The sequence below is a fragment of the Panthera leo genome, chromosome B2, assembly GCF_018350215.1.
Source record: "Panthera leo isolate Ple1 chromosome B2, P.leo_Ple1_pat1.1, whole genome shotgun sequence".
NCBI lineage: Eukaryota > Metazoa > Chordata > Mammalia > Carnivora > Felidae > Panthera > Panthera leo.
The window spans coordinates 105,348,994-105,372,267 of NC_056683.1; the positions used below are offsets into that span (position 1 = coordinate 105,348,994).

A 23,274-nucleotide genomic window follows, 5' to 3' on the forward strand; every position below is an offset into this window, starting at 1 on the left:
AAACTATTTTTTAAACCCTTAAAAAGATAATAGTTGTGCTTAATTTTGGAAAGTCTACTAAAAGGATATTCACAAACAAATTCAAATCTGAGTCTTATCAGTTAAGTGCTGCTTGCAGAAGTAAGAGCAGTCATCTAGTTGTGAGGGTACCAAAAGTAAGAACGAGGCCAGGCAAGAGCAGGTTCAAATGGCGTCAGCAAAACACTAGGGATAGAGACATCATCCTATGATAAGGAGAGCCAATGAAAGCAGCACTCCTATTAAACTTTATATACAAAGTTAAAGAAACTGACTCTAAAGTTTCTCAAGGGAAAGAAATATTCTTGCCTCCTTTTTTTTTCCTTAAAGCAAACCCACTGGAATACATTAAATGTAGGTGCTTAACATTATGCCTTGCAACAAGTCAATAAGTATCTGTTGAAATAATTTTTCAAAATTCTTACCGAATTGCATTTAGAAAAATACGTTAAGTAAACACTTAGAAAACGAGAAGGACTTGATAGTGTCTAGAATGGGTTACAATCTGTTTTTCCTTATCCTGTGGGATCATCACCCAGGCACGTGTCTGTACAGAAACCCCCAGAAGGCTGGGGCTGCTGCAGCAGTTGTAACCCCTCAGGGCTCGGTCACTGGAGGTGAGAAGACAGGTGCAGCCCGTGTGAGACCATGAAGAAGGCTCAGCTGACGAGGGTTACGACGCCCGCTCAAGACAAGCACAGCCCTTTCCAGTCTGTCGCTTGGCTCTTCACGTTAAAGAAGCCAAACCACCAGTTTTATTTCCATGCATGTCATGGATCCTAATTTACCCCAAATATGTATTCAGAAATACAGCATGCAAGACAAGTAGATGTTCACCCTGTGCTGCTTACTCTTCCCTGCTATTTATTAGTCAAGTGCATCACTCCACAGAGGTCTCACGCCCGACTCCACGTCGGTCTTCAGCCTCTTGTAATCAGTTACCACAAACACTAAGAGGCCTGATTGCTGAGAGATTTCTGACTCATGGTCCATCTTGCCAGCTTTATTTTTAAGCAAAAATGTCTGCATTCACAAAGGGCCCTGTGAACATTTAATGGCTGGAAGGAGTTCTAGAGCAGCTGGAGAGGATCATTTGACAATTCAGTTTTCTGCAGCCACGTACGCAGAGGTATAATAAATCTGATTTTGAAAATGAATTAAGTGACTGCTGTATTTTAATTCCATTTTGTGCCTTTCACTGAACTAAAAAAGGTTAGTCTGTCTATCCCAGTTGAATGGTTCCAAAGGATCATTGCCTTATTTACAAAGTTCCTAAAGTTGTGGTATCAGACTAGACCTTCACAAGGCGTGGGCCACTACAATAATCCTAGCAAAATTCCTAAGCCAACGATTAGACATACGCACAGCAACACGGATGGCTCTTAAAAACATAGTGTTCAACGAAAAAGAAGAGAAGCTTTACAAACACAATAGTATCTGTGTGTACAAAACGGTACGCGTTTTGTAGCAAAACATACAAATGAAAAGATGCACATTAAAGACACTAGAATGGTTGCCTGGCAAGAGGAGGGAGAAACTAGAACAGGAGAAGAGGGAGATAAAAGGACTAAACAAACAAACAGGAGTGAAGCCCTGCATACACCAATGATCATGATGTACCATCAACTAACAGTCTATAATTAACTCAGCTCTGTACTTGAGGGTGAAACGGGTATGAGGGGTGGAGGGGAAGGAAAATAGATCTCATGAGAATATAGTCTAACATGTTCATTCTCCTCCTTACTATCTGAGATTGTAAAGTCCAGGGGCCATGTCACTATTCTTTATTATTTTTTTTAATTTAGTGCCCAATTCAAAATAATTTCCAGGGCCATGCAGGTGTCTCAGCTAGTTGAGTATCTGATTCTTTATTTTGGCTCAGGTCTTGGTTGCAGGGTCATGGGATTGAGCCCTGACTCTGGCTCTGTGCTGACCATGGAGCCTACTTAAGGTTCTCTCTCTCTCTCTTTTTCTCTCTCTCTCCCTCTGCCCTTCCCCCGCACATGCATGCATGTGTGTGCATTGCCACGCTCTAAAAAAATTTTTTAAATAAAGAAATCGTAGTAATTTCCAAAGAGGAGTACAATGAATACATAGTACCAGTATATTCTTCTTCTTCCTCACCATAAAATGTCTTCTATGTATATATATACCCCCATTTTAACCTGTTCAGTTCAGACTAGAGAGAAAACCAGAAAATTCTGAAAAAGAATCAAACTTACATTCAAAGCCCTCATTTATGACTCCACTGGGGTCTGTTTCTTCTCTGCGTTGAGAAATACTATTTAAGGAAACATTTTTGAATAACTGAAGCTGATCTTGTATTTTGTGGAAAGTAGGTCTTTGGTCAGGTTCTTGAGCCCAGCATTGGGTCAACAGATTCCACCTGGATACACAGGTAAAGGCACAAAAATAAGTGGTGATTGGAGATCATTAGGCAACCAGTACTGATACCCCAGGTAAGGTCATTTCAGAAGGCAACAAATTTCAGTTATTGCCAGTTTTCCATAATTAGTATAAATAAGCCAGAACAAAATCTTTGGTTTCCACTTAATAGTGTCTTCCAATATTACTACCTTTGTTAGATAACACCTTTCTTTCAAAAAGCCATTACTTTGAACAGTCATTAACCCAAATAAATAAATAAAATAGACTGTTGGAAAATGATTGCTTAACACATAAGGGCACTAACAGCTATAGAAATTACCGAAGAATATGAAGACTTTACATTCATACATTGATATCTAGAACAAAATCTAAGATTACTCTAAACCACATAGATCTTTAGCGGCAGAACCCGAGGTAGAAACCACATTCAGTTCTAATGCTTTTAACTCCTCATTATACTGTCAAGTTAAGTAAGAGACTCAGTTTCCTCAGACATTAGTAGCTGGTTTATTAAACATTATTTTTTCCTTAACAGTTGTATAAGAAATATCTGTGTAACACTCTTAACTGTGTTCATTCATTCAGCAAAGACTTGGAAACTTATTATATACTGGGAGTATATAAAGAGCTAGGGATGTGGTTGTCCTCATAGAAATACATATAGTAAATGTAAGAAGGTGACAAAAATTTATCTCACTACAACTCATATGAGCTGGAAAAAAAAATGTAGCTCTTTTATATTGTCTGCTACCAATTAGGTCTTTCTTAGAGCCCTCACCTAGAAGGAAAAAAGTTAACCTCGTTAAATACAATGGTATTTAAAACCTGGTGCAATTCAATATTTTAAACAATCTTTTTAGGTAATGCTCAGTCTTTTCTGGATAATAACTCAACCTCTAATTTTAGTCTATTCCTACTCCCTCTGTCCTCTTCTAAAAGATGGTGGCAGGATATATGTTGGGTGAAAGTCTTACGTGACTTATGATGGCACAGTGAAAAATTCTTTGGACTGCACTGTGCCCTCCAGATCGTTGCTGGTCTCAGAATAGAATGATCAGGAATTCAGTAAGGAGTGACTGGTCTGGTCCATTCTGCAGGCATCAGCTGCTATCTGCAGTCTCCGATTTCTTTACCTTTGTATCCTTCAGCTCTCCCCTCCCCCCACCCCACCTTCCCACTCCCCCACCCCTCCACCCCCGCCCCGTGAACTGGTCTTCCCTTTCCTCTCTCTAACCATAACCATCTCTGAGACTGCCTCATGCCCTGTATATGCTGACAAGGCCCAGGGAATCCCTACCTGTTTCTGTTGTGTGACTAAAGGATGCTCCTTGCCCTAATGTCTAGCTTTCAACAAAATGTCCACGCTGAATGGGAAACAAAGGAAGATGGGAAGTGCAACTTGACCTTCTCTGTCTGGACATGCCCTTCTACCTTACTCATGATGCTGGGTCTCCATGTCAATGGGATGAGGCTGGCTGGGGAGTCCCCAGCTCAATGATCAGCTTGCCATCCTCCCAAATTGGGAGAGGTGGGCAGTTTTCCACCTTTAGTCTAACTGAAGCTTACATAGAAGGTTTGTCAGGACCTAGATATCCAACATCTTCACCCTCCAACCTCTATCTATCAAGGTCTCTTCTTCCTACACTTCCTTAGGGCTTCGAAGAAATGGGCTTCTACTACTCCCTCTTTTTAATTAGATTATCCTTATATAGAATTATAGGTTCTAGTCATTCAAACCTAGCATTTAGCATACTAACAAGAAGCTAAAGGATTCTAGATAACCACTCCTTCCTCCAAACCTGGCTTTCAAGTCTACTGATTTACTAAAAAGGTCAAGTACCTGCTTTTTTTTTTTTTTTCTTACTCTCTAGAGCTAGAAGGCATATTGGGGACAGGGAGAGAAAAACTGGTAAAGAAATGTAAGATGGAAAGTATTTAAAAATATTAGTACTACTATATCAACAGATTAATATACAATTACAAATTACAAGTTCTAAAAAAAGTACTAAAGAAAACAAATGTGAGATCTAATAGAGATGGAACATTTTTAGTAAGTTGCTGTCAGAAGGACACTCTGAAAAGGTGACATTTAAGCCAAAGAACTTCGTAGGAAAATAAGATGCTAGTCACGGGAATAGGGTGGGGATGGGAGTCAGGGAACACATTAGAAGAGGGAAAAACATGTGTAAATTCCTAAATTAGGAAAGAACGTGGCTCATTTTAGAATCTGAAAGAAGGCCAGCTTGGCCGAAGAGCAGTCATTGGAGGGGAGAGTGTTAAGAGAGGAGATCGGAAGAGGAAGGAGAAATCATGCAGGTCTCACAGGCCAGACTAGGAGTCGGATTTTATGGCACTACAATGGGAAGCTGTTGAAGGTTTTTAAGAAGGCATGATCTTACATTCTTAAAGAAGTTACTCCAGCTGATATATGTGGACAGTGAGTTGTAGAGGGGAAAGTTAGAAGCAAAGAAGTTATTAAAGAAGACAAAGTGAGAGATCATGAAGGTATGGACTAAGGTAATGGCAATGGTAGTAGAGTAAGGATGTATCCAATCACTAGACGACAATGACCAAGAAATCATTACAGGTACTGTACTCAAAGTAGCTAGTGTCTATGTTAGAAATTATAATGGAATCTCCATTCCCTTATAGTATGGTGCAAAGTCCACTTCTGTCTCATTTCTTGACAAGCACTTCAGGTCAGAGTTAGTACTCAAAATCAGAGTATTATGGGGAAATCTAATATTGGTCGATTTTCCAGTATTCATCTGACAACTTCACATATATTACAAGGAATTTACATTCTGGATATAGAATGTGAAACTTAACTCTATTTCTTAAAAATGAGAATCACAGCCGAGAACCTACCTTTTACATATTTCTTTATAACCTCTCATTTAAAAATAGGGATGATACAAAGATTTGAATGAAGGATGATTAGACTCTGAAATAAAATAGTACAACTTATATGGAATCATGAAATTTAAACCAATATTTAAAGTAGAATCTTGAGAGGAGAAAGTCTAATTCACCACAGGAATCATATCCCTTCTGAAAATAAAGTTGTGATTCAAAGTTATTGCCAAAATGTAAGTAGAATCTTTCAAGACTTGCCATATTTTAATTATGGAGTTTTTTTACTTATTTATTTATAAGGTGTCTCGTTTCTACAAAGGACTCAAGATACTTAATGAAGATCATTTAGGAGAGAAAAGACAAAGCAAGAAATGGGGCGCCTTGGTGACTTAGTTAATTAAGCGTCTGACTCTTGGTTTTAGCTCAGATCATGATCTCACGGTTGCCGAGTTCAAGCCCCACACCAGATTCTGCTTGGGATTCTCTCTCCCTCTCTCTCTCTGCCCCTTGCCTTCTCTCTCTCTCTCTCTCAAAATAAATAAATAAACTTTTTTAAAAAGTGAGACAGAACAAGGAAAGGGAGAAGGAGGGAGAGTGGAAGGAAGAAAGCCATCCCTTCAGTTGCCACCTAGCTAGTCTGTTTCTCATCCACTCACACTACCCTCCAAAACTTCAGCCTCTTGTTTAATCCATGTAAAGTATTTAAACAGACTTTCCTCTTGTCTTTCTTCTATGGATGCTTTCATTTACATTGAACCCAATCATTATTCTAAACTTTCTGATGGCAAAAATATGTGACCTGATAGTATATCAAATCTTCCTCTCCCACCATCCAGGAATGAACATGGAATTGCTCTAGATTAAGAAAAGAGGAGCTTTATAAAGCAACAGCTATTTAAAAGTAAAGCGTACAACCTGTGCTCTCAAACAGCATTAAGCTGGCAATGGAATGAAAAGGCTTTTATGAATTTAACAGCTTCTAAAAAATGGATTACTTAGGGTGCCAGGGTGGCTCAGTTGGTTGAGCATCCCACTCTTGAGTTGAGCTCAGGTCATGATCTTGAGGTTTATGGGTTTGAGCCTCACATCAGGCTCTGCACTGTTAGTGCAGAGCCTGCTTGGGATTCTCTCTCTCTCTCCTTCTCTCTCTGCCCCTCCCCTGCTTACACTCACTCACTATCAAAATAAACAAATAAAAACTTTTTTAAAAACTGGATCTCTAATATCTTTCAGATAAATTAATAACAACTATACGTTTGGCATCCGGTCTTCCCTCACAAATATGCACTTGTCACAATTCAGTATCATGTATTCGATACCTGCACTAAGTTTTAGTTACAAATCTTCAAGAATGTTACTTTAAATAAATTTACAGGTCATTCACTTTGTAAAAATTTCCCTACCCTGGTTTTTCTAGCTAGGTAAAATACTCACTCATACTTGAAATATCTCACTTGGCTAAATGTTCAAGTTCAAATTCCTCCATTCACTATGCCAACCCTTTACTCTTCTTTGCCTCATGGGTTTTTAAAATAGCATGAGACTCATTAGCCATGTGCATTATTGGTCTCTATGAGTATTAAAGTCCTTGGATTCATAAAGCAATCAAAATTCAACAGATGAAAATTTCATATCATCTTTCAGTATTAAGGGGATGAATTTCCATAGGAATTGAAACAAAGCACATAAAATACAGTTTTGTAAGTATTCTCTTACTCACTATGCCCAATCCCAGAGAGACCCAGCTAGCATCTAAATGTACATATCTTTTAAGAGGTAAAAATAAGATGGTGAACCTTCATGTTCTCCCATTGTTGCCTCCTACGTATGAGACACCGTCCAGTAATTCCAGTTGCCCCTCTGATACATCCATCACAGAACCCCAAAGAGCTCGCACTTGAAGTAGGTTGCCCTTTGATCCCGTTTCTTCTCAAGAGTGGTGTGGCTGTTGTGCAAACTGAAAGTTGAAGAGAGTACTGAGGACTGGGCTTTCCACCATACATCCCAAGCTACGGAAAGAAGGGCAGGAATGCTCTGAACTCCTGCATTCCATTAATAGCTGAGCACAACGTGGCCCTGTATGGACTCACCTGACCCAGAGTGCATCCAGGTGCTGAGCATTTAGGCAGTGAATGGAAGGTGCAGCATGGCTCAGTGCAGACTTTCAGCCCTCTAAGCTGGGCCTGTGATCTCAGAGAACTGCTTCAAATAAAAATCAGTTCCCTCTGTACTCTAAGGAGAGTAGTTAATCTTTATCATGACAACTTAAGGCCACGGCCAGATTGAATGGCATGGCTGAGAGATCCATTTCCTAGCACAGCTTGTTTTCCTGGTTGGCAACGGATCCTTAACCCTTCCCAGGGCTCTGAGAGCATGTAACACTCGGGGGTGGGGGGGTGGGGGTGGCTGGGAGCATTGTTGACTTTTTAATCACAGATGTTCAAATGAACTTCAAAACCACCAATGGAAAATTTTGGCTTTAAGGAAACTACATTTTTATAAAGTCACAGCAATAATGTGTTCAACCAATGAATTAGTCAAGATAAAGTTATGTAGAATATTAAGTTATATATTTATATAACTTATATAAATATATGCTTTATAAACATATAATATCAATGTTGTGTAGAGTATATGTTTCTGCCTATAAATAGGAATGTTCTTCTAAGCAATTTTCTAGGATCTCTTCCTCCTCCTTCTAGTTGCGTTTTGGGATCCATTTGGGCAAAGTCCAACATACCTACGTTTTTCTGCTCCACAACCGCCATGTAATCATCCACCTCCATCCTCCCCATAATAAAGGTAGGTATTATTTGCGTCAATCAAAATGTAGAATTCTGTGATTGCAACCTAAACTGTCTACCCAATAAAATTGAGTCATTGTGATGAGGTACCCTCTAGGGGGGAAAGAGGCCAGATAAAATTCTAATGGGATAACGCAAATTTTGTGCAATTGAAATTCTAGGGAAAATTTCTGAGCATTTGACAGATATGTAAGAGCTGCACAGCAGTGGTTAGTTTGCTACCTAATAAAAATGTATTTCATGCTTAGGTATGCTGGGGATTTCCTCAAGCCCTAGGTCAAAGGCTTTCCATTTTTGTATAATTTCTTACTTCTAACTTTGAGAATTGTTTCTGTCTCCCCCAAAAGGATCACAAATCATTTTTGAGCACTGTCGCCAAACTTGGTCAGGTATGTGTACATCTGATCTCCCTGTAAATGTCCCAGTAAAAGCTAAATCAGAAAGAAGCAGTGACTCAAATCTTCTTATTCCGACTGGAAGATTTAAATAATACAAAACCATTCACCAGTAGAACATCCAACCAAGGTGCCCGGTTCTTAATCGTCTTTTGGCTCCAGTCTGAATAATCCTCTAAAATAACACAGCATAGTCAAGGCAATACAACCACGGTGTGTATCCGCATACTGCTAATTCCTTTTGCACTTCTCTGTACCACACAGTTTAGCACTTTATTACGTGTTGGCTTGTTATCCAACTGTTCCATGTGTGTTTCTTCTCCTTCAAAATACATTCTGAGACGCTGAAGCGCTGGGGCCATTAGTTAGACACCCATGTATTCCAGACAATGCATGGCATGGTACTGTGCACATAACAGAGGAGTTTATACTTGTTCAGCACTTGTTCCTTTCCAAACATGTCTTGGAAAAAGTTTCAAAATTTGTTTATTTCTGCTGACGTTCTTCACAAGAAGGTAGATTACTACTCAGCAAAATAACTGAGCTTATTTTTCTTTTGTAATTAGATCAAAATCACCTACTCTCCTGAGAATCATGAATTATTAGACTTCAAGAGGAGCCAGGATCAGTTTGATAGAGTCACTAATACTTAGTCACTTTGAGCTCAGTTCATAAATAGATCGCAACCTGTATAACTTTTAGTAGTACTATATCCCAATATCAGCTGCACCAACAAAGGCAATCCAACTTTTAAACAATATATTCCTCTTTGATGGAATCTCTTAATATGCAAATAAAGATGTTAGCCAAATTAGATCTTCCAAACTCAAATGAGTATGTGTGTGTATATACATACACACAAGCCTTTTATTTATTTATTAGGATTCATCTCTCAAAAGTATAAATATATTCTATGCTTCTAAATTTTGTTTCTGAAATGAAATATCATGGATATATATAAAAGAGACCATCATGTATTTAGTAAATTAAATGTTACAATCAACTTACATTTGATGTAGACAACACAAATATCCAAATTCCAGTTTTTATTTTAAAATACCATGCCAATGAGGCATAAGATTGCATAGGCACATGTGGTTTTGTTGTTGTTTTTAGGTGTTTATATTAGCATAATTAACTTACAAATCATCAGGACAATTTCTCGGTGGCTGCAGTCTCCCTCCTGTTTGCACATAGTTTAAAACATCAAGGTTGGAATGAGCTGGATAAGGCTGATGACCAAGAGTTAAAATCTCCCAAATCAGAATTCCAAAAGACCTAAGGATGTTAAAGAGTTTACTTTAATTGTACTTACTACAAGCATCATGTTTACAGTAGTTTCTCCAATGTAACTATTCCTGGGACTATCCGGGTCTACTTTGTGATTGGCATTATTGGCCCCATAAAAGGCAAATGGGAGACTTAAAAGCAAGTTGACCTCAAGAAAAAGTAGAAAAAGCAACTGCCTACTGGCAATACTTCAAAGGTGATAGGTGATAGGAAGGCTTAGTGGGGACACACACACGCGCGCGCACACACACACACACACACACACACACACACACATTTTTTCCTTCTCCCCAGCTGAAACTGCACCACAGATCTCCACTAAAGGTTTGCATAGTATCAATATGCAGACTTACATGGGGATAAGCAAGAAAGCAGTTCACCCTTTTCTCCCTGACTTTGAATGCTGGTAAACGTGGAGGGGAAAGGTATGAATGTGAACTGGCAACACTGGGGGCCAATTTTATCTCATCACCAATTTTGCCTCTGGCCAGTTCAGCTTGAAAGTTATTAAACAAATCTTTACATTTTGAGTAGCTCTAATCAAGATTTGGGATCAAAAAGCAAAAATGAGGGATCCTATTCTAATACTAAAGAGATGTCCAAACCTCCTCAATGTCATAATGTTTTTGAGATGCATGATTTAAAATCTACCTATAAATTAACGATCATACGTGCCAAAAGAGTAGGCATTTGGACATATACTTGGACATCAATTCATATGTACCAATTCCTATTAGTCATAGCCTCTATGCTTTTGGACTGTGATAAAATACTTGAAGCAAATGTATATATTTCACATATATGTGTAAGACAACGGATCAAAACTAATTAGGGTGAGAAGGGAAAATATTGAGATCCAGGAATAGTCTCACCAGGTTAGATGACCTTTTAAATTCCCTTCTGGCCCTGACATTGGGTGGTTCTGCCCAAATTTCTCCGTGTCCTGTTAAACTCACCATACGTCAGACTGAGTAGTGAAGATTCCATCCATCAAACTTTCTGGAGCCATCCACCGAACGGGGAGTAGGCCTTCCCCTCTCTTTCTATAATAATCATTTTTATAGATGTCCCTTGCAAGTCCAAAGTCCCCAATCTTCACTACCCGTGATGGACTGGTATAGTCTTTCACAGAGACAAGGCAATTCCGAGCTGCCAGATCCCTATGGCAGAAGCTGTATTTAATAATGCTAAGAATAAAGTTCCAGAGATCAGACAAGTAACCCAAGTCGGTCTTTAGAGAAGGGAGATTTTTTACGGAAACATTTGTTATTTTGAAGTAATGAAAATGTTTAATTACCCTATATGTTTTACCCAAACTGCAGGTAATTGTTGTGCCGATGTCCGTAGGAACCTTGTATCTAGAATATCACTGTACCTGTGAATGAAGTGCATCTGTTCCAAGTAGACACAACCTTTTGAAATATCCACACACAGATCTACAAGGTCAACCAAAGTGAGTAAAGGACCATGAAACTGTAAGAAATGAAAGAAAAGTTACAGGTACTTTTACAGTTTGTACAAAACATATACATATACATATGTACACACACATGTGATGTCTCGAAGGTATTTTTAGTTATGGTTACAAGAATTCAAATAAGGAGTAAAAGAACTAGGTTTACATACTTTCTACTGAAATAAACATAAATAAGACTATTTTTACTAAGCAGAGGCAATATCGGATCTTTATTGGAAAGATCTCAGGGTGTCAGGTCATACAGACCAAGATTTGAAACCTAGTTCTGGTACTTACTAGTTGCGTGAACTTGTTTACATTGTTAAATTCATTAAGTAACCTTCTCATTTGTAAAATGGGAGTAACACTGACCATATAGGATTTGAGATAAGATATGTAATCTGGCTGGTATATAACAACTTAATAAATAGTAGCTGCTGTCCTAAGTAGTAATAATGCTAATTTAATCAGTACTAGCTAGTTTAGTCATTGGCCCAATGTCACACTGTAATGTCAGTCATGACAATGGGCTTGTTTCTCAGGTGAACCCCCATCTGTTACCAATTGTTAACAATACTCTAGTTCAAGGTCACAGATCACTCCTCTCCTCCATGAGAGCCAGCATGAATATATAGTTGAGCCTATACTGCTTGCAATGATTTCAACATGAAAAAAAGCCAGTTGAAGTTTTTATTGGCACCACATGGAAAAAATGCAATATTCCTTCCTCAAGGCTACATTCATATATTGTCTTTCCCTTGCTATTTCCCTAAAATAACCCTAGTTCAGGCCTTTATCGTTTCTATCTGACACATCCCAAACTTGTGTCCAGCCTCTTGTGCTTTAATCAACGCTCTTCGTTGTGACCTACTGCCTGTGGAGTCAATTACAGGTTCCAAAGCACAGCCTCCATGGCAGCCCTGGGCTGCACCAGTCTCTTTTTGCCTCCACTTATGACCCTAGTGTCTCTTCTCACAATCTGTGCTTCAGTCATGCTGGGACACTGGCAGTCCTTTATCCCTGCTCTGCATTTCTCAACCTCTCTTTTTTTTTTTTTTCAATATATGAAATTTATTGTCAAATTGGTTTCCATACAACACCCAGTGCTCATCCCAACAGGTGCCCTCCTCAATACCCATCATCCACCCTCCCCTCCCTCCCACCCCCCATCAACCCTCAGTTTGTTCTCAGTTTTTAAGAGTCTCTTATGCTTTGGCTCTCTCCCACTCTAACCTCCTTTTTTTTTCCTACCCCTCCCCCATGGTCAACCTCTCTTCTTTAATTCTGCTATCATTCTAGAATGCCCTTATTCTTGATTTCCATCCACATCCTTCATTGAGCACCTCAAATGATTCCCACCTTCCCTCAATTTCTCTTAGATGAGTGCTTTTATGTGCTGCTCCCCCTTGCTTCCCCCAACAAGCCCATGTCTTGTCCCAAAACTAAGAAGACGCCTCATGTTCTTGGACTCAACATTGGCATGGTCCTGCTCAACCGTACCTCAATCCGACACCGAGTCTTGATCTTACTCCCAAGAATCAATCCCCCCACAACACTGTTTGGGTCCAGCAGACACCAGACACTGGTCTCTTGGCCTATGTCTGAGTCCCTGCTGGGGGTCCCGACTGGCTCATTGGTTCCTCTGTGAGTGGAAGCCTGCTTTGCTATTGGCAAAACCCACTCTACTGAAGATGTTCCTCACTTTGAACCTTGCTTCTGAACTTCAGTGTGGTGGCTAACACCACGTTCCCTGCCAACGGGTTTTTAGAATGCTGCTCGCCTGACTCAATCTCTATCACTTGCTCCTGATAGCCCCTGTGACAACCTGTTGGGATACCCCCATGTTGGGTCTCCTTGATTCCAGATGCTGCTGCTCTGGGCTCACCTGTCATCTTTCTCTTGCCAGCCTCCCCCAAGGCACATTCAACCTCCACCTGGGTCTGATCCCAGTCATGGCTTTTCATGACTCACATGGAAAGGTATAGTTTCAGAGACTGTTCTATCCCCTACTTTAGTTGTGTCTCAAACAGAAGACCTCCTCCATGAAGCCTTCCCAGGACTCCTCAGTTGGAAATCATCTCTCTCCTCTGTGTTCACAGTATATTCTCTATTGCATTCCAGTAGGCCCTCCCACTTTTTATCTTAAATGAGTTCTTTATATTGACTTATCTCCCTACCATGTGGCAAGGTCCTTGAAAGAAAGAGTCACAGCCCTCACTATTGTATAATAAACATGCAGCAAAAAATGGATAACTTGATGGTATCTGACTACATATTTATACTGTTTTGATGGGTTGGTTTTTGGTTTTGTCTTTTACTTTCTTCCATGTGAATATAATCTTAGGATATCAAAGCTAAAAAGAGCCTGAGGATGTTGTCAGTTCAATACCCCATTCTAAAGACACAGAAACTGTGGTCCTGAAAATAAAAGACTAAACTAAGGTTTATGGGCCTACTTGCAGTCAATTTTTCTGTATTAGACCCAGCACTGTAGTCTCGGAGTAGGGCTAAGCAGAAGGATGCTTGCGGCCCTTCTGGAATGTTGCCTCTGAGCACGTCCTGTGGAGAGAAGGCTGCTCCCAAATGAGCTGAGCATGATGGGAACATAGAGCCCGCAGTGTTCTGGCACTCAGCACCTAACAGCATCCTGTTGTCTGGCTGGGGTGAGGGCAGTGAGGCATGGAAGCTGTCCTGGGCTGGAAAGGCAGTGGAAGAACTCTTGAGGACCAATCAGCATAACCATCAGGCCCCTGACTAAATAGGAATAATTTGGAAAGAGCAGGTCCATATTTTTATTTAGTCTTTATCCCCTCTTCTCTACCCAAAACAAACAACATCTACAAATAAACTTCTTGTTAAAGATGGAGGACTCAGGATGTGCATTTTTAGTTCTACTCCCTCTCCAAACCTTACTACAATGGCAATATAGGGGAAATGTGTATAACCACACAAGGATAAATGTATCAGGAAACTAGATTTAGTGCACGAAACATTTTGGGAAAGGGAAGTAGATGGAAGGGTGGTCATTCAACAGAGCCAAGAGAGCCTGGCTGCCTGCAGGGGGGAAGACAAGAATTAAGCTGTGTTTCACTATAAAACCCCCTAAGGCTCTGCAACTGGAGATAGCAGGTATCTCTGGATGTAGGGGTGTGGGGCAAGGCTGGAATCAAGAGGAATGTTTAGAAGTATATTTTAGGAGCTAACTAGATCCTAGACCCTCCCATGACAGCAGGAGGCTTTCCTCTTCAAAACACACACACACATACACACACACACACACACACACACACACACACACACACAAACACACACACTGAACCAGAACAACTCCACGTTCAAAGATACCAGTCGCACTAGGGCTCTGTGCTGAAAACGGAGAGGAAAATTAAACAAGAGTCCAGATACTCAGCCTTGAGACCTCCACCCCCTTCCCATCTCACCTCCCTGAACTGAGGCTTAGGCATTTATCACTCAGGCAGGAGACTAGCAGATTCCCCCTCTGGTGAACCTGGCGTGTGCCAGGAAAGACACACAAATACTGTCATTTGAGGATTAGGGAGACTCCCAACAAGAAAGCAGGGTCCCACATAACAACCAAAAGGAAGCTGCCACAGACACAGCTTCCACTCGACTTCTTAGGCCTCACTGTCAAAGAGGAAGACCAGCCACAAATCACCAAACATTTGAGAAAAGCTTCTCACATTACAAACAGATTCCAGAACAAAGAGGATAAAGGAAATCAGGACAATGCAGGAAGCAAATTAATACTTAAAAAAAACCATAATTAGTATCTTAGGAAAGATTAGAGAAGATTTTTCACCTATGAAAAAAAACAATACTATTTTAAGAAGAATGAGTCTGTGGAAAATTAAAATTTTTAATTTTATTTAAAAATTTATGGAAATCTACCAGAATTGAGAGCAAAGATACAAAGATGTAGAAAACAGGAGAAAACAACTATAGAACAAAGGATAAAACACAGGGTTTTTCTAGAACCAATGGTGTTTCTAGAACAAGGACGCAGAGGGGACAAAGAATTTTATTTATTATCCCAAAAAATAACATAGGGGCGCCTGGGTGGCTCAGTCAGCTAAGCATTTGACTCCTAATTTTGGCTCAGGTGATGATCTCACGGTTCGCGGGTTCAAGCCCCACGTAGGTCTCTGCGGTGACAGCACAGAGCCTGCTTGGGATGTTCTCTCTCCCTCTCTCTCTCTCTGCCCCTATTACACATGCTCTCTCTCTGTCTCAAAATACATAAATAAACTTTAAATAATAACAATAATAATAATAATAATAATAGTAATAGTAATATCCCAGAACTGAAGGAGGTGATTTTTCCAGGATGAGTGTCCAGATTGGTTAAAAAAAAAAAAAAAAAAAAAGTACCACACATAAGAAGTTCCTAAACTTTTCCAGAGAGGAGGGGCAAAAAGCAGGTCACTGATCATCAGTCCAGGAATCAGAATGGCATAAGACTTTTTTTTTAATGTTTATTTATTTTTGAGAGAGACAGAGACAGAACGCAAGCAAGGAGTGCTTCTCAAAAAGAGGAGGGGAAAGGAGATTTTTCCTTCAGATGCTTGTTTTCTCATGCTTTCTCTCTTCTAAAAGAGAACAAAGAAGTCATGGAATAGAGGAAGGTAAGGTCCAGCAAGGAAATCACCAAGGTAAATGTGAAGCAAAGCCCTGGGATCACAGCTAGTCAGCTAACCCAGAGGACAAGCACCACACTGCCTCTAGGAGGAAAGTGTGCAAGAAAAACACCATTACGTGCTGGATCATGTGATATATTTATCATATACATTGACAGAAGTGTTACAATTCTGTCCAAGAGTTTAGTTAGGTATACAGAAAACTAAGCAAAGGGGGGAAAACAAGAGGCATTTATTATTTTAGCCCAAGGGGGGAATAAACCCCACAATCACAGTATTTGAATAACTCAGCTGCAAGTAATTGTCATAGTAATGTAAATCTGCAATACTGATTTATCTGAAAAGTGTGACACAGTTTTTGATGGGTGGAGCTGGTGGGGTTGGGACTGATAATGAGTAAGTCTAAGAGAGTTTGGGGCGCCTGGGTGGCGCAGTCGGTTAAGCGTCCGACTTCAGCCAGGTCACGATCTCGCGGTCCGTGAGTTCGAGCCCCGCGTCAGGCTCTGGGCTGATGGCTCGGAGCCTGGAGCCTGTTTCTGATTCTGTGTCTCCCTCTCTCTCTGCCCCTCCCCAGTTCATGCTCTGTCTCTCTCTGTCCCCAAAATAAAATAAAAAACGTTGAAAAAAAAAAAATTAAGAGAGTTAAAGCCTCACCTCTCATAGTAGGTAGTCAGTAGATTTCCCCCAAGACTGAAAATTCAACGTGCAGCAGTATAAACAGAATTTGTAGGAACATGAGGTAAACACCAGAAGAAATTGGACAGATCTGGGATGTGGGGATGAGATAGTCTTTCTTTCGTTTTTTTTTTTTTTTTTCAATGTTTATTTATTTATTTTGAGAGAGAGAGAGTGAGCAGGGGAGGGGCAGAGAGAGAGGGAGAGAGAATCTCAAGCAGGCTCTGCACTGTCAGCTCAGAGCCTGATGCGGGGCTCAAACCCATGAACCGTGAGATCACGACCTGAGCCGAAATCAAGAGTAGGATGCTTAACCGACTGAGCCAACCAGGTGCCCCCAAAATAGTCTTTCGCTATAAACCTTGTTATATATTTCAAAGTTTTAGCCATATAATGTGTACTTTGACAGAAATAAAAACAAATAATAAAAAAATAAAAATAAAAATAAATAAATTTTTTTTTGAAATCTACGTTTAAATATTAGTTACTTGTTTTGTCTCATGTGTTTCTCATTGGAGATAAAAAGTAGGTTCCCACAGGTGCTGTCACCCCTGGCCCTCATTCCACGGTGTTTGCAGTGCCCTCGCTGTTCCAGGCACTGCTGTAGGTAAGCACAGGGGAAGGGGGGTGGGCAGAACTGCTGACCGGGCTTGTTAGTGTGACCGTGGAAGAGAAAGCAAGGAACTGGATGGATGGCATGAAGGAGGAGATAGGAAATCAAGAATTCAGTTCTGGCCAACATAAGTTTAAGATGCCCATTAAAATCCAAACAGGGGCAGCTGGGTGGCTCAGTCTGTTAAGCGTCCAACTTCAGCGCAGGTCATGATCTCGCAGTTCATGAGTTCCAGCCCTGAGTAGGACTCTGTGCTGACAGCTCAGAGCCTGGAGCCTGCTTCAGATTCTCTGTCTCCCTCTCTCTCTGCCCTTCCCCTGCTCATTCCCTTTATCTCTCTCTCTCTCTCTCTCTCTCTCTCTCGTTCTCTCTCTCTCACAAATAAATAAAGCCATTAAAAATTAAAACAAAATCCAGATATGCCAACTGGGTAGGGACATATAGTTCTCAATAAAGACATAAGGGGTTGCAAATATCAATTTGGGACAGACAGGCATAGAGATAAAGTGCGGAGAAAGATGTGCCTTTCCAACTCCACACAATCTCTGTTCTCCAGAAAACATGATTCTGGCAGTGAGGTACCTATTTTCCCATTAAATACTAAAAACAGGCTCAAATAATCAGAAAATGCCAGAAGTTAGCCAGGATTCTAATTGTCTTAATCCAAATGAAGGAAATACAAGAATTCTTTCTACAGAAGTCTTCAGAGGTTCTACCATCAGCCCAGATTGAATCAGCCTATTGAATTTAAATACATTTAGCAGGAAATTATAGAGCATTTGCATTACAAAACCAATACCGGGACCCCATTTCCTACCTTTGTCATCCGGGCTTTACGCAAATAGGTAAGAAGGTCTCCTCCTTCCATCAGTTCCAGGATAATGTACTGGGGTTCATTCAGCAGACAAACTCCAAGCTGCTTCAGAATGTTGGGATGGTTAAATTTGCTAAAAGGTGGAAAGAGACAGACAGGATGTTGTGACAGTAACAGACACCCTGGCTGAGAGCCTTTGGGAAATAGAGCAATTCTTTATCGTTTCCTCCAAAATTCCTGTTGTTGTTGTTGTTGTTGTTCTCTAATAAATGGAAGTCTCCTTTTCCCAGTACTGTCCTGTGTGCCTGCCTTAGAGAGATGATACGGCAACCCCTAGTGGCCAATGCATACCGATAGAATAGGGTGATCTTTAGAAAAAACGTTTATATGAACTATTTCATGTTTTGGAAAAGAAAGTAATTTTAACTAGTATCCTTCTTCAAAAGATATTTGAAAGTATTACCTTTTGGGTCATCACAGGTATGGAATGTTATTCTCTTCCTTTTGGAGAAGCAAGTCAGACATGCAGGTTTGGCTTCAACCAACTTTCTCAATGCGTTAAAGCCAGTAAGCCCTGACCTGCTGATTAGAACCCACAGCATGGATCCCATAGACCACTGCCTCAGGCCATCCCTTTAAGATGCCTCTGAGCAGTTTTCATGACCAGCAACTGACTCTACCCTTGAAGACAAGTTTACCAAGACAGAGGATATTTTCCCTGACATCGTTGTACTTAGAGCTCTCCCTTCCTCCGTCTACTTGACCCATTATCACACGGTTCAAAGAACATAAGCATGCTTAAAGCTAAACAGCTTCAGAAGTCACTTGAACAACACACTTCTTATCGAAGGTAAAAGAAGAGAAGACCTTTTGCCTGAGGACTGCCTTTTGAAAGACTGGCTTCTGTATGATACTCATCACTACAGACTATTTATGTTTAAACTTGAGCCATGTTTATTTTGGGCATGATCTGTTACGTCAGGTCATTTTGAATGTTAAAAATTTACCAATCGGATATAAAAGCTTGCCACTCCTACCAAGGAAAAATTAATCCAGAGCTGCCCCGATACCTCATCAGATGTGCCTCTTTCAGGAATTCAATCTTCTCCTGGTCTGTGGAGCCCTTCTTCAAAGTCTATGCAACATAAAAAGAAGCCAGGAATCAGTATAGCAGACATTTCTGTGCTCAGTGGGTTAATGGAGACCATCTTTGTTTTGTTTTGCAATATTCACCCTGACAGCTGGAAACAGATCATGGGTAATACGTGCGCATGTGCTCTGTAAACTTAGTTAAAGTTAGCCCGTGTTATACCCGGTGTTCACGTGAGAAAACCTGACAGATAAAAGACTGAGTATCACTTAAACAAATTCTTTCCAAAATGTAGACATTTTTACAAATTTGGTATGTAGGTCAGTTTCTTGCTTTTCAAAGTTTTCTACTCAATATCTGTTTCCCCCTGCATCCTTGTTAACAATACTCAACTTGTTTCTTAGAGGCATGATGCCCAGTCCCAAACAATTGGCCTAAGCTAATCATGAAAATTGTGTTTTGTGATTCTCCGGCCTCCCTTGCAAATAGGGGCGGTCATCTGACTCAATTCCGGTCAATGAGGTATAAGGGGAAAACTGCTAAAAGGGGAAAGAAGCTTGTGGAAAATTTTCACTTTTTGAACATATACGTCTAACGTTATCCTTACCCTTTCCCTTAACCTGAATGAAGATGTGATGCCTGATCTTTGGCAACCATCTTGGGACCATGAGGCAACACACATGTACAAAGTCAAGAGAATTTCAGATTTACTGGTTCTGACCTAACACAGTACTGCACAAAGCCAGCAGTCCTCTCATTAGGTGAGAGAAATAAACACTTGTCTACACCAGTTGAGGCTACAGTAATTTAAGTCCTTTTAGATGATATCATTTGGAAGTGGAGAAGATTTTGCTAACTTTTCTAGTTGTATAGCCCACCCTCAAAGCAACAAATTCCTAAAAAGTAGTGATTAGGATATTGCTCAGTTCCATAAAGGATTCATCATCCCTAATCAAAAGGCTTTACACAAATATGAGAATATACCCAGTGCTTCCTTAAAACTACATTAAATACACCGTGATGAATAACCGTATAGTACAGTGGTCAGCAAACTATAGCTTACAGAACGATTCCAGCCTGTCACCTATTTTTGTACAACTTGAGATCTGAAAATAATTGTTAACTTTTAATTTTGTATTTTCCCAGCTTTACTCAGGTATATTTGACATGTTACTTTTTCAAATGTTTGGGGGAAAAGTAAAAAAAAAAAAAAAAAAAAAAAAGAATATTTCTTAACACATGAAAATTATATGAAATTCAAATTTCAATTCTCATAAACAAAATTTTACCGGAACACAATCACACTCATTAGTTTACGTATTGACTGGAGCTGCTTTTGCACCGCGATGGCGGAGTTGCATAGTTAAAACTGACACCAAATGGTTAACAAGCCATCATTGTTTACTATCTGCCATAGAACCTAAGACACTGAGAAGGTGCTTTTACAACCCCCATTCTCTTATAAGTATATTTGCAGGGGAAAACTGCCTGCTGAGTCTTAGCAAATTAGTAACTTTAGAGGTAAGTGAATTACAGGGCTTATGTAAGAAATGGAAGAAAAATTATAATTTCTGGAGTCAGGCGTGGACTTCCACCTTCTACCAGTTCTCTTTCCAGTTAAGATCACTCATGTTTTATTATAGTTTCGTCCATGTAAATTCATGTAGATATGTTGAGCCAGCATGTCAAGGAATTAAAAGATCCACGTTACCTTCACTGCTACTTTGGTTTCTCCACTTCCAGCCCCTAAGATGTCTACTGCTGTCCCTTCATACACTTCTCCAAAGGCCCCGCTTCCCAACAGGAGACGCAGAGTCAGTTTTTCCCGAGGGAAGGCAGGAAGACTTTCAATCTCCTCTTGGGTTGGAAGAGTACTGGAAAACAATATTTTTGGTTTCCCAAAATACATCTGGTTTACAAGTTGGTGTTGGTGTCAGTGTTTGAGAAATAAAGAGTATGAGAAAGAGAAAGAGAAATCTCATGACTTTGCAACATTGTTCTATGTAATACAGCGATGTGGAATTTTGTGTTTCTATTCCTTCCCTATTCCACCAACCAGAATATGCCTTCCCTATTCCAAAACACAGACAGAGCATGTCACTTCACTTCTAGGCACCGTTATCTTGATAGAAACATGCATATGCGTGCATTGCCTCAAGAGTTTTAACTGTAGTTTGTTTTGTTAAAGTTATGAGTTATTAATTTCTTTGGGTTATCAATTCAAAAAGCTATTACAAATTAGTAATAAATATATCTGGGTTTATGAGCCTAAAAACTTTCATGTTAACTATTTCACACACCCGATCTCTTATGTAGAACAACATTTAGCATGACCACAAAAATCAACTCTTTCTCCATAAGGTTAACTTTTAGAAGCCAACTCTCACCTGGAATATTATGAGGGGGGAAAATTGTCTGAATTTAAAATGCTTTGAGTTTTTGAAACAGAATCTTGAATATAGATTTGCAGAGTATTTTCTCAAGGAAAAGTCACCTCTGAATCACTAATTTAGATCGCCTCTATGTCTACTTTTAAACTTCCATCTTTATGTCTTGGAATTATAAATTTCAAGGCCTATGACTATATAATTCTTTTAGCATAGGCCATAATATAGTGTCTTGTATAAAACGCAATATAGGGGCGCCTGGGTGGCGCAGTCGGTTAAGCGTCCGACTTCAGCCAGGTCACAATCTCGCGGTCCGTGAGTTCGAGCCCCGCGTCAGGCTCTGGGCTGATGGCTCAGAGCGTGGAGCCTGTTTCTGATTCTGTGTCTCCCTCTCTCTCTGCCCCTCCCCCGTTCATGCTCTGTCTCTCTCTGTCCCAAAAATAAATAAAAAACGTTGAAAAAAAAAATAAAAAAAAAAAATGCAATATAGTGTCTTGGATAAAAAGACATTTAAATATTTTCTTTAATTAAGGACAGCAACGTAAGTTCAAATTCAACGATCTTAAAGAGCTTTTGTAGGCAATCACCATACAACGTTCGAAAACAGATTAAGATTGACTTAACGGCACAGGCATGGGACCCTTGGAATTCCTCTCTTCTAGTTGCCTCCAGTTGAACCAAGCGTGTTACCATCTGTTCTCTTCAATACAGTATTTATTTCCTTGTTTCATTTATTTTTTAACTATGTGATAAAACACTGGAAAACAATGACATTTTGATGATCTTCCTTACACTAGCGTAACCACGTAATTTGCCATCCATCTCAGGTCACATTTGAAAATGGAAGGGGTTGTTATTAATAATTATGCCAGAGTAATGAGCATTACTCTGGACAGGACCAGGACAATCCTGGGATCCATGAGCACTCTCTTTATAGTTGCCCACTGTTCTCTAGGTGCCCCATAATGATGGCCCCGGATACATACTGTATCGCATAGCAGGCATTAGCCAGTCCTACTCCAGCGGCCAGCCCTCGAAGTTCAGCCAACTCTTTGTCTTCGTGTATGAGACCCGTCAGCCCTTCCATGGGAGTTTTTTGCTTCTTTAATTTTCTATGCCAGACTATAAAATAAAAAAGGACATAATTTACAAAATGAAACATTGCTTTATTTCTGAAGAAATGTTAACAATACATTTTAAACGTTTAGATGTAAGAACACCATTGACAGGATAACAGAATTTGATTGAAAAATTTGTCCAGAGCAGAAAAACAAATTAAATCTAGGTAGAAAGACATATAAAAACACATAAATTATACCACGTCCCTTCTTACCTTGTGTCGCAAACCAAAGCTTAATGCATTTCTTATTGTTATAAACAAGTTGAAGTCTCTTAATATCAGAACTTATTTCTCAAAATCACCCCTAAACTAGAGTCAAAATAAGGCAAAACTAATTTGCATTATAATTATTAGTGAAACAAATTTATATCTGAGTTCAGATATGTCCAGGTTATACTCTTAGAGTAGATCTGAGGAACACTTTCAATATAATGGCATGCTTTTTTTTTTTCAGAGTACAAGAGTTCATACCATTGTTGTTCATATACACATACTCAAATATACAGGAAAAACTATTGCAATAAAACTCATCAAATATAAATTATCTTCCCTAAGCTGTGAAATCATGGATGATTTATATTGTCTTCTTCATACAATGAGCACATATTATTTTCATAATCATAAAGATAAGTGATTTTTGGAAGATTAAAATACAATTATAAGGTCAACCATCTATACTAGAACATTGGCTCAAAAGTTGAAAACAGCAAAGA

The 23,274-nt window shown here is 39.7% G+C and overlaps 1 protein-coding gene across 5 annotated transcripts in view; it reads right to left on the bottom strand.

Annotated features, from left to right (window-relative positions):
* Positions 1 to 23,274, bottom strand: part of ROS1 (ROS proto-oncogene 1, receptor tyrosine kinase) — a 113,890-nt gene that overhangs the window by 7,599 nt on the left and 83,017 nt on the right. For 3 of the 5 annotated variants that reach the window (XM_042939683.1, XM_042939679.1, XM_042939678.1), the window contains 8 exons: positions 22,428 to 22,563; positions 20,766 to 20,928; positions 19,035 to 19,099; positions 17,968 to 18,097; positions 11,127 to 11,224; positions 10,708 to 10,923; positions 9,605 to 9,739; positions 2,241 to 2,404 (listed from right to left, as the gene is read on the bottom strand). In XM_042939683.1, coding sequence (XP_042795617.1) covers positions 2,241 to 2,404; positions 9,605 to 9,739; positions 10,708 to 10,923; positions 11,127 to 11,224; positions 17,968 to 18,097; positions 19,035 to 19,099; positions 20,766 to 20,928; positions 22,428 to 22,563 — 1,107 coding nt within the window. The remainder of the gene's footprint in view (positions 1 to 2,240; positions 2,405 to 9,604; positions 9,740 to 10,707; positions 10,924 to 11,126; positions 11,225 to 17,967; positions 18,098 to 19,034; positions 19,100 to 20,765; positions 20,929 to 22,427; positions 22,564 to 23,274) is intronic. The other 2 variants (XM_042939682.1, XM_042939680.1) reach the window with 1 other exon arrangement.